Source organism: Callorhinus ursinus, unplaced genomic scaffold, assembly GCF_003265705.2.
Source record: "Callorhinus ursinus isolate GAN/ISIS: 27379988/994484 unplaced genomic scaffold, GSC_fseal_2.0 scaffold16, whole genome shotgun sequence".
In the NCBI taxonomy this organism is placed as follows: Eukaryota; Metazoa; Chordata; class Mammalia; order Carnivora; family Otariidae; genus Callorhinus; species Callorhinus ursinus.
Window position 1 is genome coordinate 29,317,920 of NW_027397078.1, and position 19,172 is coordinate 29,337,091.

Consider the following 19,172-nt stretch of genomic DNA (forward strand, 5'->3'; position numbering starts at 1 on the left):
CACTCCAAGATCCCCCAGCTTATTTTGTATGTTCCTTTTTTGTGGTCCCTAGCACTCTATCCACACCTCCAACCAGGATCTTAGCATACCTGCATGGGAATCTGGGGTTTGCCATTCAGCCTCACTTCCCACCTCAGACTGTAAGACCCATAAGCCTAAGCGCTTCACATAACTCTATGCCCCTAAGACCTAGCAGAAAGACACTCCAAAAAGGCTAAATGAGTTAGGCACTTTAGCTGCTCTAAGTACCTCTTAAGGATCTTACAGGGACCAAGAAGAAATGAAGCCATGGACACACAGAGAATAGAGATATTTAAATTTTAACTAAAAACATCACAGAAAATAAAGACTGAAATAGTTATCTTGTTAAAAAGACCAACCACCTGAGTTTTGAAATGAGTGACCTATTTGTTTCTTAACATTCTCATGCTCCAACAGCCTATGAACTACTCAAGGGCAGAGACCACATTTTAACCACTATGCTGTCATGAGCCTTTTTCTTCTGGAATGTGGGCTCTCCACAATCATGAACCATGCCCTTTTTGTTCTTTATCCCAAACATCCAGCAGAACTCACTACAGCAGGTGCTTTAATAAATGTCTACTTAATGAATTAACTTTAAGTTCTAAAACTCACTCCTGTGGTTTCTCTTGAGCTAGAACTAACAAAGATCCCTTTATATATCAACAAAGAATGTATTTAAGTGGCATTGATAATAAATCAATATGAATTAGAAAGATCTGCTTCAGATAAGTCACATAGTGAGTGGGTAAGTGCCTGTGGAAATTTAAACACCAAAGACATGAAAAATGCAAATCAATGAATTATTTTAAGAGAAATTATACATTATTCTCTAACAAAACACGACAAATTTTATATTCAACACTGTGTTTATAAAGCATAGAACAAACTGTTACACTACCTAGTACACGGAATATGTAAACAAAACTTGACTCATTTTAAATGAGAAAATTTAAATTTTCACTGAAAAAGCAAGGTAAAGGGCAGCATGAATCGCTCCTGAACAGAAAAACTTGATTACATTCTAAGTACAATAAGCCCTGAAAGTAGAATTTAAATCTAATGGCATGGATAATATTAATATAATGACTTGTGAATCACATCCTTCTAGTTTTTCTACTAGCTGTATTTGAACAAAGAGGCACCTAAAGCAATAGAAAATATCATAAATGTATAAACAGATGTGACAAATCATAGGTGTATATAATACAATATAATCTGGCTAAATTTTCTCTTGAACTCTAAACAACCAAAGAAAATGCAGAAATTTCTAACAAAATTATTTCTTACTTTCTGAAACAAATTTAAAAATCTGATTATTAGAGGACTGTACTCCAAACAATTTAAAATACAAGATATGTACTGGTTATTTTTCGTACTCTCTTTGCCAGATCTATACGGTTCATAAGAAAGGAAACAAAGTATTTCTAATTAGAAAGTCTTTAATTACATAAAATTACTTAATTGATGATACCTTTTAGAAACCCAGAAGCACTTCCTTCACACACAATCTTGATTTCAAACAAATAATAAGAAAGCAAAGTGAAACTCAAAGACTGTCACACATCCAGAAGAAGGGTAAGAACTTCAGATCTAGAGCTAAACTGCCTGAATTTAAATCATGGCTCTACCACTTACCAGGTAAGTGACCTTTGACAAGTTACTTAACTTCTCAGTGCCTCAATTTCCTTTTCTGAAAATTGCGTCTAACGTCACTTATTCCTGAGGTTGCTATTAGGACTGAATAAGGGGATACAAGTAAAATGCTCAGAACAGCACATGAACTAAATGTTACTACTATTATGACTATCATCAGGAAGAAAGTTCAAAATGCTCTAGGCATTCCCAAATCACCCAAACATGTTTCCAGAGGAACTCAGAGAACATGGGGTTTGTCCCCGGGGGTGAGGGGAGGGGGTGCCTTCTCCTGTCCCTAGGGAGAACTAACAGTCATTATTATAAAGCCCAGACTTACAAAGGCAGTGGAGCAGAACTTCCCATCCAATAGGCTAATGTCAAAGAGAGCTGATGTTCTTCCAGGAGCAGAGGATCCTCCAGGACTGGGAGGATCACAGGGCTGGGACTTCTCATGAGGCAGAGGGGTGTCCAGGACTTTGGACAGTGGTGTTACCTGGCTAGATTCCTCCAGTCTGATCACTAAGCACCATAGCCTGGAGAGCTGGGGCCAGGGAAACAATGCCCACTGGAGGGTAGTGCCAGGCAAAAGGTTTAATGGTAACCAGAGTAACAAGCAATGGTAACCATGAGAACAACAAGGCACTTAAGGATTAGGCCTCTTCCCCATTTGCCTGGCACTTCATAAACCAAAGAAGGCTTACATTAGTCAATGGGAAGCAAAGGAGCTCCAATGCCACAAGCCACATGGTATGGAGCTAGATTTAGTTTCATTTCTTTTTTTTTTTTTTTTAAGATTTTATTTATTTATTTGACAGAGAGAGACACAGAGAGAGAGGGAACACAAGCAGGGGGGAGTCGGAGAGGGAGAAGCAGGCTTCCCACCAAGCGGGGAGCTTGATGCGGGGCTCGACTCCAAGACCCTGGAATCATGACCCAAGCCAAAGGCAGATAGATGCTTAACAACTGAGTCACCCAGGCGTCTCTTTAGTTTCATTTCTAAAATAAAGAATTGTGTTTTCTACCTCAGTGTTATGAGGCAAATTAAAATCTATTTCACAGGTCTTTAAACTCTACAAAATGGTGAGGTCTCTGAAGTTAAGGATGCTATCTCAGTACCATCTATAGTCCCCAGGGCCAATCACAGTGCCTGATACATGGTTTATTTCAAGAACAAACTGATGTTATCATATAAACCGATATTTACAGAATTTACACACACACGTGGAGACTTCTAGTTTTGGTAAAGATGGAGTAGCCCCACTTCTCCCAGGTCCTTCCTCTTCAAACTAAAAATCCCTGTATATAACATACAACTAAGCATAGGAAGACAAGGTGGGAAAGTGGCCAACTGCCTTGGGACTTCAGGACTTGAGGAACACCGTGGCAGTGAGTTCCCTGGGTTTCCCCACTATCTCCTATGCAGCCCCAAAAGAGTACTGCAGAAGCCTCCAACCTAGGACCGACAGGAGGCAAATATAAAGAAGTGCCAAGAAAAGTCTGTTCTCACAGCCAAAAGACAGAAAAAGGATGAGCTAACAAGAGAAACATCCCACTGAGGTTTCAGCGGGGCTGAGCAGATAGACACTCCTTACACACACACACACACACACACACACACACACACACACCCCCAAGGAAGCAGGCAGCAGGGCTCCAACTCCCTAACTCCACACACACACACACACACACACACACACACACACACACACACACACACACACACACACACACACACACACACACACACACCCCAAGGAAGCAGGTAGCAGGGCTCCAACTCCCTAACTCCCCACCTGGGGCTGTCCCTGTTGGTGGGGTTGAGCAGGGAGCTAATCTTCCATCCCCTGCCTGGCAGAAGCAGGCACAGTTCCCATTCCCTGCCTTGTCATATTGGCAAGTCCAGTCAAGAGCTGATCTTCCATCTCCCTCCAGGCAGAAGCAGGCAACAGTACTCTGGCCCCTCTGCCGCAGTGGTGTCTGCAGGATGGAGCAGAAGCAATAAGGCAGTGTGAATCACTGGTCCACTTTTCTCTGGGAAGCTGTTAGCAGGGCCAAATGAGGAGGTAAACATCCACCCCACCCTTCTGCAAGGAGGTAGTGGGAGTAAGAACAATGGGGGGGGGAGTGGCAAGCAGGAAGCTGAACATATCTAGCCAGCCATCAGACTACCACCCAACAGGGAGGCTGACTGCTGAACAAAAAAAAAAATAAAGTCCAGAGGTCATATATCCAAAAATATATATATCAATCATACCAAGGACCATGAAAGTCACAACTTGAATTAGAAAAGACAAGAGATGTCACCACACAGATGAATCAGATGTTAGAATCTGACAAAGATTTCAAAGCAACCTTAATAAAACTACTTCAACAAGCGACCCAGAAACTCCCATGGGCAGAGATTAAAAATAGCCCCAATGAAAGCCTGCTCTCTCAAGCCAAAGGACCAGGCAAGGAGCAGCCTAGCATGACAGAAAACATTTAGACAATAACCAACCATCCTACCCCAGCCAAATGAAACACTGGCTCTACTCACATCAATAAGGGTGAAGTGGGAAGCATGTCCAATCCCCTGCCAGGGTAGTGCCAGTGAAGGCCACATAAGAAGCCAAACTCCCATTCACATCAGTAACAAGGAGCCTCTCCCCAGTTGGTATCAATGGAGGCCGAAGGAGGAAACTGAACTACCATCCCCATTTGTGTGCCCTACCTTGCAGAGCACTGTCATAAAAGACCAGATAAAACAGAAGATTAAATAAGACAGTCTAATGACATAATATCCAAAATGTCCAGGTTTCTACAGAAAATCAGTCATCATACTAAGAACTAGGAAAACCTCAACAAGAATGAGAAAAGACTATCAAAAGATGCTAACATAGAGATGGCAGAATTATTTGACAAGAATTTCAACGTAGCCATCATACAAAGAGAAAGTCTCAAAGGAAATTTTAATTTCATAGAACTTAATGAAAATACATTAAATCAAAATATGTGTGATGCGGCGAAAGCAGTACTAACAGAGAAATTTATAGCACTAAATGCACACATTAGAAAAGAGGAAAGTTCTCAAATCAATAATCTAAATTCTTATCTCAATACCAGAAAAAGAAATGAGCCCAAAACAAGAAGGAAACAAAGATAAAAGCAGAAATCAGTGAAATATCAAACAGGAAAATAAAATAAAATAATTTAAAAATTTTAAAAATTAAGAAAATCAGGGAGCCTGGGTGGCTCAGTTGGTTAAGCGACTGCCTTCAGCTCAGGTCATGATCCTGGAGTCCCGGGATCGAGTCCCACATCGGGCTCCCTGCTTGGCAGGGAGTCTGCTTCTCCCTCTGACCCTCTTCCCTCTCGTGCTATCTCTCATTCTCTCTCTCTCAAATAAATAAATAAAATCTTTAAAAAAAATTAAGAAAATCAATGAAGCTAAAACTGGTCCTGCTAAAAGAGTAAAATTGATAAACTTCTAGCAAGACTGATAAACATAAAGAGAAGATGAAAATCATCAATATCAGTAACAAAACAGGGGAGAGATCCCTAGAATCCCATGGTCATTACCATAAACTTCACACTCCTTAAGTTTCACAACTTAGAAGGAATAGGCCAATTCCTGGAAAACCACAAACTACCAAACATAACCAAGATGAAATAAACAATTTAAATAGTTGTATAATTATTAATTGAATTTGTAATTTTAAAGTTTCCAATAAAAAAAACTTCAGGCTCATATGGGTTCACTAGAGAATTCTACCAAACATTCAAAGGAGAATTAAAGCCAATTTTACACAATCTCTTCCAGAAATTAGAAGAGGAGGAAACATTTCCCAACTCATTTTATGAGGCTACTAATACAATGATATCAAAACCTGACAAAGACAGCACCAAAAAAAAAAAAGTTTAGACCAGCATCTCTTACGAACTCATGTACAAAAATCCTCAACAATATATTAGCATTTCAAATCCAGTGATATATAGAAAGAACTGTGTACCATGACCAGTTGGATTTATTCTAGATATGCAAGGCTGATTCAACATTTGAAAACCATGTCAACAGGGTAAAGAAGAAAAATCATATAATCATATCAACTGATACAATAAAAGAATGACAAAATCAAACACCAGTTTATGATTAAAAAAAAAAAACTCTGGCTAACTAGAAATAGAAGGTAAGTTTCTTTCAAGCTTTATAAATATCATCCACAAAACCCTAGAGCTAACATATTTAACAGTGAAAGACCAAATGCTTTTTCCCTAAGATCAGGAACATGAAAAGAATGTCTGCTCTCATCACTACTACTGAACACAGTATTGGAAGTTCTAATAAGAGTAATAAGCCAAGAAAAAGAAATAAAAAGACTGTAAACAAAGGAATAAAACTGACACTATTTGCAGATGACATGATCATCTACACACACAAAAAAAATCTCAAGAATCCACCAAAACCTCCTAGAACTAATAAGTTTAGCAAGATTGTAGAATACAAGATCAACACACAAGAATCAATCACATTTCTTTTTTTTTAAGATTTATTTACATATTTATTTTAGATAGAGAAACAGACAGCACGAGAAGGAGGGGCTGAGGAAGAGGGAGAGAGAACTTCAAGCAGACTCTGTGCTGAGCACAGAGCCCAACATAGCACTCAATCCCAGGACCCTGCGATCATGACCTGAGCCGAAACCAAGAGTTGGTGGCTTAACGGACTGTGCCACCCAGGCACCCCAATCAATCACATTTCTATATGCAAACAACAAAAATGGGAGACAGAGGTTAAAAGCAAAATACCATTTACAATTACTCCAAGGAAAGGGGTGCCTGGGTGGCTCACTCCATGCGTCAGACTCTTGATTTCAGCTCAGGTCATGATCTCGGGGTCGTGGGACTGACCCGTGTGGGGCTCCACGCTCAGCACGGAGTCTGCTTGTCCCTCTCCCTCTGCTCCCCGCCCCCGCACTTATTCTCTCTCTGTTTCTAAAATAAGTAAATAAAAATCTTAAAAAAAGTTACTCCAAGGAAATGAAATAGTCCGATATAAACTTAATGAAATATGTACAGGATCTGTATCCCACAAATTACAAAATGTTAATGAAAAAAACTGAAGAAACCCTAAGTTAATTGAGAAACATACTATACTCATGTATTAGAAAACTCAACAAGATGTCAATTTTCCCCAAATTGATATATAGCTTTAATGGAATTCCTACAAAAAATCCCAGCAAGAGTTTTGTAGATATAGGCAAATTTATTCTAAAATGAAAATGGAAAGGCACATGACCTGGAATTGCTTTAGAAATTTTGAAAAAGCAGAATAAAATGAGAGGAATCACTATACCTGATGTTAAGGCTTACTACAGAGCTACAGAACAGTGTGATACTGGCAGAGGGATAAACACACAGATCAATAGGGCCACACAGATACATCTAACTGATTTTTGCCTGCAAAAGCAATTCAACTGAGGAAGGAGAGACTTTTCCACAAATGGTGGTGCTACAGCAATTGGACTCCATAGCCAAGAAAGAAAAGAGACTAGACAAGACAAGATGAGACAACATGAGAAGAAAAATGCCTCAACCTAAAAATCTCACAACTAATACAAAAATTTACTCAAAATCGATCATGGACTTAAAAGCAAGATCATGGACTTACATTTACTTAAATGTAAACCTATAAAACTTTTAGAAAACAAAGAAGAAAATCTTTAGGATATAGGACTAGACAAAAAGTTCTTAGACTTACCACCAAAAACACAATCCACAAAAGGAAAAACTGATAAATGATCTTATCGAAATTAAAATAATTTGCTCTGTGGAAGACCTTATTGAGTGATGAAAAACAAGCTACAAGCAGGGAGAAAATATTTTCAAGCATATCCAACAAAGGATTTTAACCCATAATATAAATATATATTTTTAACTCCTTAAACTCAATAGTAATAAACAAAGAATCCAATTAGAAAATGGACAGAAGAAACAGATATCTCACTGAAGAGGACACAGATCCCAATTAAGCACATGAAAAGACGCTCAACATTAGTAGCCATTGGAAAAATGCAAATTTAAACCACAATGAGATCATCTACACACCTATTAGAATGGCTAAAATAAAAAACAGTGATAATACCAAATGCTGGTGAGCATGTAGAGAAATGAGATCACTCATATATTATTGATGGGAATGTAAACCACTCTGGAAAAAGAACATGCCAGTTTCTTATAAAACTATATATTCACTTACAACTCAGCAGTAACAATCTTGAGCATTTATCGCAGGGAAATGAAAACTTTTGTTCACAAAAAAACCTATACACAAATGTTCAAACAGCTTTATTTGTAATAGCCAAAACCTGGAAACAACCTAAAGGTCCTTCAACAGGTGAATAAACAGTGGTACCTCCATATTATGGACTACTACTCAGCAATAAAAAAATAAAAAAAATTAAATTAAAAAACCTACTGGTTCATACAAAAATTTGGATGGGTCTCAAGGGAGTTTTGCTGAGAAAAATGCCAATCTCAAAAGGTTATGCACTGTACCATTCCATTTAAATAGTATTCTTGAGAAGACAAAATTATAGAGATGAACAGATTAGTGGTTGCAAAGAGTTAGGGAGAGGGGCATGGAGGAGTGCAACTGTGGCTATCAACAGCACAAGGGATCCTTGTCATAAAACTGTTCCATATCTTGACTGTGGGGGCCACATGAACCTACACAAGTGTTAAAAACGACACACGTGTGCACGCATGAGTGCATGTTAAATTGGTGAAATATGAATAAGGTCAATGGATTATATCAATGTCAGTTTTCTGGTTATAATATTCTACTATAGTTATACAAGATGTTACTATTGGGAGCAATTAGTTGAAAGATACATGGAATCTATTACTTCTTACCATTGCATGTAAATCTGTAATTATCTCAAGATAAAAATTTTAACAAAATCAAGCAAGCAATATGTGAAAATCAATGTGAAACAGAAGTCCAATCTAAGATTTCAGAGGTTTTGCAGTGCCCCATAGAAACACACATCCCATTAGTAAATAACTGTGCTTATTCCTCACAAAACAGTTTGTGAGAAGGAAATCTGAAAGACTCTTTAATGAGCCAAGAGACTGGGTTTTACAAATGAGACTGTTTAAACTGTCAGAGCAAGATGCTGTTCATTGGCAGGTTTAACATTTCAGTTGTTCCCATCTTCTCCTTCCTTCTGCCCTGTGGGGTGGGAAGAAGCTTCTGATGAAGAGTAGATCAATCAGTTAAAAGAAAAAAAAGAAGCTACATTTTTTGCACATCTATGTAGTGGGTCTATCTGTGATCCTGCTATATATAATTAAAGATGCTAATACTAAAACCTTCTGTAATAGAATCACTGCAATTCCGTTTCTAAAACTCTGTAGTAGATTCTGCTTAGATTAAGATGTACCAAGAGTTCAAAAGACTAGGGAAGATAAATGCAGCCAGAAACTCTCAGAGGAGGCAGACAGGCAGGTTGCTCTCTTTAAAACTTTATTAAATAAAGAACATTCTCTAGAATATATGATGGACTAGGTCTACATTTGCATTTAATAAAGCTGAACATGACATTAGTTTAATGTGGAATGTTAAACCATTTAGTGTACAAAACTGTTCATGTAGCTGTCATGCAAGAACAAAGTATGAAGCTCAGCATTTTCACCAACCATCTGTGAGTTTTAGAAAAGTCATTTGAATAAACAGATTTCTTTAGTATATATTTCCAACACATTAGTTACATAAGTAATACTCAAACCTCTTTCAACCTTTCTTGCATTCCAAATAAAATCTTAGAACAAACATCAAAAACACTGGCCATCCCAAAAGACTGCCTACCAAACTCATTAACAGAATATGAGTTCTAAAATAATGATTATGTAGGATTTATTAAGTAAAATAAAGCCAAGCACTATCAGTTACTGTAAAATTCATGTAAGAACATTTAATAGTCCAGCTCTAAGCATTCTTTTTAAGTTTCTCACATTAATGAGTGCTGTTGACAGAACTAAAAGTCCTATCATTCAAGTGTCAGTCATTACATTTCAGAAAAAGGACATCATTCCTGATATCTTTCTAAAACGAAAAAACTCACAATGAGTAGAACCAGTATCCATAATAGGCTAAACTGGGTAAAGGGGGGCACTTTGGGGAGGGAAGAGTGTTTCTCACTTTCACAGTAGGAATTATGTAAACATCATACAGCCCACACCACAAAATCCATGAGAAAGGCTCAAATTTGAACCCTGCATTATTTTAAAAATCCATGTTCATGAGTTTATATTGCATCTGTTTGTACCAATACATGACAGATATCTATCACTCTTTCATATACACTGAACCATTCTCAGGAAATATGGGAGACAAAAAGTCCTTACTTATGTGCCACCTAATGCAACTTTTATTTAGAATGTAAATTCTTCGAGTCAACCATTTCAAATACCAACTATGTTCCTCCATTAATCCCCCCCTTTCTCCTCTCCTATCCCAGACCCCCCCAAAAAGAACCCTTTATGTCTGTTAAGCCTAACTGACGTTGAGTACCACCTCCTCTGGAACAAAAGTACACTCTCCACTGTACCTTCCTTTTCTTTAACAATTGAGCAGAATCATAATGTTTTAAGGCATGTGTCTAGATCTCTAGGTCATTAAGCCTGCTGCTGGCATGACTGCTGGCTTTGCAGAATGGCTGCTGGTCTACAATGACTACCACCCAGTAGCTACTTTTGTCATGCCCACCCCCACCCCCAGAATTATTATTATCAGGGAAATCAAAAGGCTATGTGTGCAAGCTGGAGGTGGTGCTTCCTGCCTGCCCTATTAGATCTTGCTATGCACTCTGTTTAGCATGGCTTTGCTCATTTCCTTGTTTATTGTAACTGCGGCTGGAAGAACTGTTTCTGTTTCCAGGAACCACCTTGTCCCTGGGAAGGGACATGGTGGAGAGAGGAACAACTGATGAAGAGTCAGTGGAGGGGCTTGGCAGACCAGATGAATCAAGGTAAGGCTCACTCTCTGGATCCTTCACATGGTCCTTAATGCCCTTGAAGAAGATACAGAGTAACTCAAGGATGTTCAAAGCAAGAGACACCAAGGACACCACCAGCATGAAGAGAATGAAGATGCTTTTCTCTGTGGGGCGAGAGAGGAAGCAGTCCACCTGATGAGGGCAGGGGTCTCGTTTGCAAGTGTAAACCGCATTCAGGCTGAATCCATAGATGTACCACTGGATCAGCAGGAAGGCCACCTCAAAAACAGACTTGAAGAAGACACTAATGGTATAGATTCGCAGCAAACTCCTTCTCATATTCACCTTACAGTGTTCTTCAATGCTATATTTGAAATTCTTGATCTCAATTTCAATTTCCTGCAAGTGCACTTCCATGTTGACACCAGCGTTTTGAGTGACTCTGAGTTCCTCCCCTCTCTTTTTCAACTTCTCTTCCTTGCGTATCAGGTAGAATACGTGCACTAGGTACAAGAGTGAGGGGACGGACACAATTATGATCTGCAGGACCCAGAAGCGCACGTGAGAGATCGGGAAGGACTTATCATAGCAGACGTTTTCACAACCAGGCTGCCGAGTATTACAACGAAAGGCAAACTGCTCATCATCCCAGGCTGACTCAATCGCTGTCCCCAGTAGCAGGATTCGGAAAATGAAAAGGACCGAAAGCCACACCTTCCCTCCAGGGGTGGAGTAAGCTTGAACCTTGTCAAGGAGTTGGCCTAAGGCACTCCAGTCACTCATGTTGACTGTTCGCTGTTCTTTGGCTTAAAAGAAGTGAAGTAGGACACCAAGTGATTGCACTCCTTGGAGGATGAAGTAAAATGAAAAAGTTAAGTTCAAGCACTGAAAACTTTCTGAAGTTTAAAAGTCTGCTACACCCTTTGGTACCTTCCTCACTCTTCTTCCTAATGAAAGACAACTGCTGATACCTAATAAAAGCTTATGTGGATTCATTTTCATACATGGTGAGCAAATACTCTTAAATAAGGATGTACATATATCAATAATGGGACAAATTACATAAATGAGGGAACAACTTAGGGGTGCCTGGGTGGCTCAGTTGGTTAAGGGTCTGCCTTCGGCTCAGGTCATGATCCCAGGGTCCTGGGATCGAGCCCCCCATCGGGCTCCCTGCTCAGCAGGGAGCCTGCTTCTCCCTCTCCCTCTGCCTGCTGCCCCCCCTGCTTGTGTGCTCTGTCAAATAAATAAATAAAATCTTAAAAAAAAATGAGGAAACATAAACACATCTAAAGGTTTCCTTCAATTCCAGAATAAAACAATCTTCAAAGATAAAGACTGAAACACAGAAACTGAATTAAAAATTGACATGCATATATTGACCAATTCATCTTCAAACATTATTAGGGCCACGATTTCCAAAGCAGGTAATGATAGGGGTGCCTGGCTGGCTTAGTCAGTAGAGCGTGTGATTCTTGATCTCCAGGTTGTGAGTTCAAGCCCTGTGTTGGTGTGGAGACTACTTTAAAAGGGGGGGGTGGGGGGGGAGGAACCAAATATATAATGATATTCATCCCAGCATTATTTATTCAGTGCCTACTAGATACCAGGTACTATACTGGGCACTGGTCCCTATGGGCGAGTAAAACAGAATTCCTGTACTTGTGCAACTTGCAATTAACTAGAGGAAACACATCATTAAAAGTACAATATTTTAGGGGTGCCTGGGTGGCTCAGTCAGTTAACTGATTCTTGATCTCAGCTCAGGTCTTGATCTCAGGGTTGTGAGCTCAAGCTCCGCATTGAACTCCGTGGAGTCTACTTTGAAAAAAAAAAAAAAAAGTCCAGTATTTTACTAAGTCTAAGACACAACCGATTATAAGATAAACCATTATGTTACTTACCATTCAGAAAGCAATCAAGGCATCCAGTGTTAAGAGGTGCCTTGATTTCAGAAATGTGAGGGGAAATGTACATCTTAGAATCAATGAAAAAGGCTAAATGAATATAGAATTGCAATCTTAAATAAGTACTAAGAAGTAAAAACAAAATAGGTACTGACAGAAATTAACTCGAGGAAATCCAGATCAGTCTGTATAGAGTCAGCCAGGCAGAGTCTGAAAACTATTAGCCGATGGAAGCCAGCATGGGCAAAGCTTTGAGGGTGGGAGAACTCACTGTACTCAGGGAGCTCAAAGGCAGGCAAATTGGTTACCAGGTATTAAGTAGAGGTAGCACAGCCCAAGACCGGTGCTGGAGGAGGCTACCTCAGGCATCTGCTTAGCAGCAGCAGAGAAATCCAGAAGCAGAAAGCATGATTATACTGTGATGCTGCGGCAAGACTGAAACTGAGGGAGAAATTACTAATGGCAGTTCAGGAGCTCTAGGGGTCTGTAGGAAGACTGGGGGAAGAGAGGGTACAACTGAATGTACTGAGCAGTACAGGGATGAGGGTTCTGTGCTAAAATGGTTAGCCAGTGAGTTTTGGTGGTGACAAAAAGTAGAAGAGGATGTCAAGAATCATGGGGGTGACCCTGAGAGTCTCTCCCCTAGAGAGGGTAACAGATGACCAATCCTGGCACTGTGGTCCTGAATGCTATGGTGAATGAAGGGACATTTTGTAAAGGTAGCTGCCATCCCAGTTAGCATAAAGTAGCAAGATCAGGACCAAAAAAAAAAAAAAAAAAAAAAGAGGGGCTACAGCTCCCTTCTTAACTGGAAATTGCAAGTCAGGATCCAGCCAACAGAGGCCTCAACTTAAATACTTATTTACTGAATGTGAACCACTATCTCCTTTGAAATGTGAACACATGGAAGCTTTTCTGTTAAGACTAAAATATTAATACACTGTGTTCATTCGTGTGGGTTTCTTCTAGGAGACTGTTATATCACCAGTTTTGGGAGGGCTTTAAGGGAGGGTTTAAGTTTCAGGAGGAGAAACACAGATACCGACTACTAATCTGTTCAGGGTTGGTGGGAGCTGGCGTGGGGCACAACCCATAACTGTGCCCCTACTGAAGACCTGCTCTTCTTTCTCCCTTTCCTCCCGACAGACCTATTTCTTTATAAGAAATGTCTGTAAGCAAAAGCCTAAGTAAAGGTTTCTGCCTCTGATTCAAATCATGCTAGACAAATGGATCTTCCTTTATTTTTTTTTTAAGATTTTATTTTTAAGTAATCTCTACACCCAACATGGTCTCAAACACACGACCCTGAAATCAAGAGTTGCATGTTCCAACAACTGAGCCAGCCAGGAGCCCTGGAGCTTACTTTAAAACAAACCACAACTAATTATTACGTGGCAAAAAATAATTATTTTCAATCAAATTCTTTCAATACAACATGAACTCATCATTTCTAAAAACAAATTTTATTTAGTATGTTAAGATAAAACCCATAATGGTTAACATTTTAATTCTCCCTCCTGAAAAACTTTCATTCCCAAAGACATTCATTTTAAACAATTAAGAAAATTAAAAGAGAAAAATATTTCTTAAACATGAGATTGCCAACTAATAATCAATCTTAAATACCATTCAGCTGATTTGTTTCTTGGTTTAACAGCTATTCCTCACAGTAGATTCAGTGAGAAAAATAAAACTTAAAATGAAACCTAAAAAAAGAGGGCAAGATTAATGTAATGTACAATGTCTCAATTGCCCAAGGTTGGTTACAACTGTTCTCCAAGGATAAGAACTGAAGGTTCCCCAAATGCAATTTTTTAGCAAGTAATCAAATTACAAGGCTTTGAAGTATACACTGTACTTTCTCAGTTGCTTAAATAACACATTTTAGCCAAATTGTCCTTTATCATGCAGATTCTGAAAGTAATCCTATTAGGCTAAAGTCACCAAGATCTACAGTTTATAATTAATACATTCTTCAAGGTTAATTGAAAATAAACCACTGGCAGCATAAGAGTTAGGCATTTATTCTCATTAGTTTTTCAAATTTTAAACAGTGCTTAGTCTCCAGAGATTTCAAAATGCCTCAGAAAATTGAGTTACTTTTTCAAAAACAAGTAGGGTAAAGTAATAACAAATGAAGGTTAAAGACAATAATCCCTGAAACTACTTTAGCACCGATTCTAAAAGGTATCTGATTAAAAACAGTGCTGGGGGTGATGGGGAGGGAGAAAATCAATAATTCCAGTTAATTTAGGGTAAAGTTATTAGCAATTTTCTAGAACTATAAGAAGCTCTTAAGTTTTTCAAATATTTTGTTCTGAAGAAGTTCTTGCTAAGCACTTTGAAAATATATAGATCCAAGATTCAAAGAGATGAAAATAAGAATGAGTCATCTCAGCCAAGCAAATGGTTCATAGAGAAATTAAGTCTCTTGCTGAACAATTATTTTTAAACTGGACAAGGTATTTCCAATTTTAAAACATAAACATAAAGCGTCAGGTTTCAGTCCCAACAAATAAAGTGTCTGAATATTGTCACTCCTATCCTTACAGCAAGAGGAAAAAAAAAGAAAAAAACACTGAAAATCAACTTTCCTTAGGCTTATCAGAGAATTAAGGACATGGCAAACTGAACTCCTAAAATCTGGAGAGACAGGCAAATAGAACCACACCCAAGAACAGCTTACCTGGAGCGGTAGGCACTAGAGCAATACACTAGGAAGAAAAATGGTAATTTTGACAAAGGCTTGCCAAGTAAGAACTCCTAGCGACCAAGTCTTAGGAGGGCCCTCCACACTCTCTTGGCTTTACCTCCAGGACTTTACCAGGTTCTGAACATGAAGATCCAAGAATGATCTCCTCCCCTTTTGGGTAAGAGTTAGAAAAAATATAAAAGTAACAATTTTGAAATATGCCCACAGTAAAGATCCAATAAAAACCTTGCCCCTTTTAAGGAAGAAGGGGAACATAATCATTTTGAAAAACACCCAGGGAAAAAGTAACAGTTTTGAAATAAACCTAGAATGTTCTCCATAACAAAGGCCAACACTCAAAGGGAAAATTACCAGAGCCTTACATGTTTGTCCTGGGAGAGGGGATATTAGCCAGCTACAGCCCCTCTAGCCTTCTTGCTTCACCTAAAAATAAGGGGAGAAAAAGGCTAAAAAATACTTCTGAAGGTTGCAGGCCAGGACTCAGGCCCACCAAAAGACTTAAGATTTGGTCCTAAGATTATAGAACACTTCCTCTTCCCCATACTCTACCACCAGGTCACAAGGTTCTGGTACAGTAACAGCGGATTTCAACAGAAAGAGTTACAAGGAGCTATTTAAATTATTAACTACTTAAACTATTTAAAAAGGAGTTCTTAGGGAAACACAAAGACAATGGGGGAGAAAAATAAACAAAAAGACACTAGAGGAAACTGAAGCCTCTGGCACCTACGCGTACAACATTTAACAGCCCAGCCCCAAGCCAAATAACCTAAAACATTACACTAAATGCCTATTTACCTCAGTTCCTATTGCCCGATATATCCTATCTGGGTTTGTTTCTTTTTTTTAAGATTTTATTTATTTATTTGACAGAGAGAGTGAGCACAAGCAGAGTGAGCAGCAGAGAGAAAGGGAGAGGGAGAAGCAGAAAACGCTTAACCGACTGAGCCACTCAGGCGCCCCCATTTGGGTTTTATTAAAAAGCGTGCGAAAAGGCAAGACAAAAGGCAGTCTGAGGAGACAAAGCACACATCAGAACCAGACTCAGATATGGCACAGATTTGGGGATTATCAGGAATAATTTCAGATAGGGAATTTAAAATAACTATGAGTTCACTGTTAAGAACTCTAATGGAAAAAGTAGACAACATGCAAGTACAGATGGGTAATGTAAGCATACACAATTCTACGAAGAATTAAAAGAAATACTACAAGTAAAAAACACTAACAAAATGAATGCTTTTAATGGACTTATCAATAGATTGGATATGGCCAAGGAAAGAATTAGTGAATTTAAAAATATTTCAATAGAAACTTCCCAAACTAAATGCAAAGAGAAAAAAGAAATATTATAAAGCAGAACACAGTATCTAAGAACTACAGAACAATTACAAAAGGTATAACCGGATTACCAGAAGGAAAAAAATGAGAAAAAGGAAAAGAAATATTTGAAGGAACAATGGCCAAAAATCTTCCAAAATTAATGACACCAAACCATACATCAAAAAAGCTCAGAGCAGACCAAGCAAGATAAATATAAAAAAAACTACACCTAAACGACATCATATTCAAACTACAGAAAAATCAAACATAAAATCATGAAATCAACCAGGGGAAAAGATATCTTACCTACAGAGAACAAGGACAGGCAATACATCCAATTTTTTTCAGAAGCCATGAAGTGAAATATGTAAAGTGTTGTGGGGGAAAAAACCCACCAATCTACAAAGTATTCAGTGAAATTATCCTTCAAAAGTGAAGGAGAAATACTTTTTCAGATAAACAAAAACTGAGGGAATTTTTTAACAGACCAGGCTAGTAAGAGCTGTTTTAAAAAGTTCTTTAGGGAAGGAAAATTATACAGGTCATAAAGTCAGATCTACACAAAATAAGAGCACTGGAGAAGGAATAAATGAAGGCAAAATAAAATCTGTTTTTCCTATTCTTAATTAATAGATAACCATTCAAAGTAACAAGAGTAACAATGTATTCACTGATTATAGCATATGGATAAGTAAAATGAATGACAGCAATGTTACAAGGATGGGAAGGAGGAATTGGGAAAATTCTAGTTTAAGGTACATGCAGTGCCTAAGAAGCAGAATACATTTATATGATGGTGGACTTAGGTAAGTTGTAAATGTATACAGTAAACTCTAGGGCAATGACTAAAAATCTTTTTTTTTAAGATTATTTATTTATTTATTTGAAAGAGAGAGAATGAGAGAGAGAGAAAGAGAGCACATGAGAGGAGGGAGGGTCAGAGGGAGAAGCAGACTCCCTGCTGAGCAGGGACCCCCGATGCAGGACTCGATCCCAGGACTCCAGGATCATGACCTAAGCCCAAGGCAGTCGCTTAACCAACTGAGCCACCCAGGCGCCCCCTTAAAATCTTTTGAAAAGAAGTATAATGGGCATACTAAGACATGACAGAAAACAGAATCATATAAAATGGTCAATTAAAATCAAAAGGAAGGGCGCCTGGGTGGCTCAGTTGGTTAAGCAACTTCGGCTCAGGTCATGATCCTGGAGTCCTGGGATCGAGTCCCACGTCGGGCTCCCTGCTCAGCAGGGAGTCTGCTTCTCCCTCTGACCCTCTTCCCTCTCGTGCTCTTTATCTCTCATTCTCTCTCTCTCTCAAATAAATTTAAAAAAATCAAAAGGAAGAAAAAAAGGGGAATATTTTTGTTTAAAGAAAAAAAAAAGAAGGGAGGCCTGGCTGGCTTAGGACCCCTTGATCTCAGGGAAATTAGTTGGAGCCCCACATTGGGTGCAGAGATTAGCCCTCCCCCAAAAAAATGAAAAAAAGAAAAAAGGGGGGCGCCTGGATGGCTCAACGGGTTGAGGGTGCAGCTCTTGATCTGGGCCCAGATCATGATCTCAGGGTCCTCGAATGGAGCCCTACATTGCATTGGGCTCCGCCCTCTGCAGGGAGTCTGCTTGAGATTCTTTCTCCCTCTCCCTCTGCTCCTCCCTCCCCACATGCTCTAAAAAGTGTAATGGGGCTCCTGGGTGGCTCAGTTGGTTAAGCATCTGCCTTAGCCTCAGGTCATGATCCCAGGGCCCTGGGATCAAGCCCCACATCTGGCTCTCTGCTCAGTCCTCTCCCTCTGCCTGCCATTCCCCTTACTTGTGCTCGCTCTCTCTCTTTCTCTCTCTCTGTCAAATGAATAAATAAGATCTTTAAAATAAATAAATAAAAATAATTTTTAAAATGTAAATAGAAAAGTTACAAAAGTAAAAAAAAGGTTCATATTAACTCAATTATATTAATAATCACATTAAAATCATTACAAATGCAAATGGCTTTAAAAAAAAGAGCATGCATGCACACAAGCAGGGGGCAGAGAGGGGCAGAGGGTGAGGGAGAGAATCTTATGCAGGCTCCACACTCAACACAGAGCCCAATGCGGGGCTCAATCCCACAACCCCAAGATCATGACCTGAGCAGAAATCAAGTGTCAGCTGCTTAACTTACTGAGTAACCCAGACGCCCCAGTAACACCAAACCCAGAGAATGGATTTTTAAAACCACTTTAAATAAAAAGACACATAGCTTAAAAGCAAAGGGATGTAAAAAGGTATACCATGTTAACACTAATGTAAAGAAAGCTGGAGTAGCTATATCAATTTTAGACAAAGCAGATTTCAGAACCAAGACAATCATCAGGAATAAAGAGGTAGATTACAAAATGATACATTCTTCAAGAAGACCTAACAATCCTTAAGATGCAGGTACCAAACAAAAGAGCACCAAAATACATGAGATAAATATAGATAGAACTGCAAGGAGAAATAGACAAATCCAACATTATAGTTGGAGACTTCCAACACCCACCCCTTTCAGTTACAGACAGACGAAAGAAAGAAAGAAAGAAAGAAAGAGAAAGAAAGAAAGAAAGAAAGAAAGAAAGGAAG

General features: G+C 38.9%; 2 protein-coding genes across 3 annotated transcripts in view; both read right to left on the reverse strand.

Moving 5' to 3' along the window:
* The window catches only part of CDKL5 (cyclin dependent kinase like 5), a 144,010-nt gene that overhangs the window by 101,268 nt on the left and 23,570 nt on the right, over positions 1-19,172 (reverse strand). The window lies entirely within an intron of this gene.
* Positions 9,151-19,172, reverse strand: part of LOC112812729 (gap junction alpha-1 protein-like) — a 33,554-nt gene continuing 23,532 nt past the window's right edge. Inside the window, exon 3 of the mRNA XM_073902027.1 lies at positions 9,151-11,479. Within this exon, the coding sequence (XP_073758128.1) occupies positions 10,497-11,417 (921 nt within the window). The 5' untranslated portion in view covers positions 11,418-11,479 and the 3' untranslated portion in view covers positions 9,151-10,496. The remainder of the gene's footprint in view (positions 11,480-19,172) is intronic.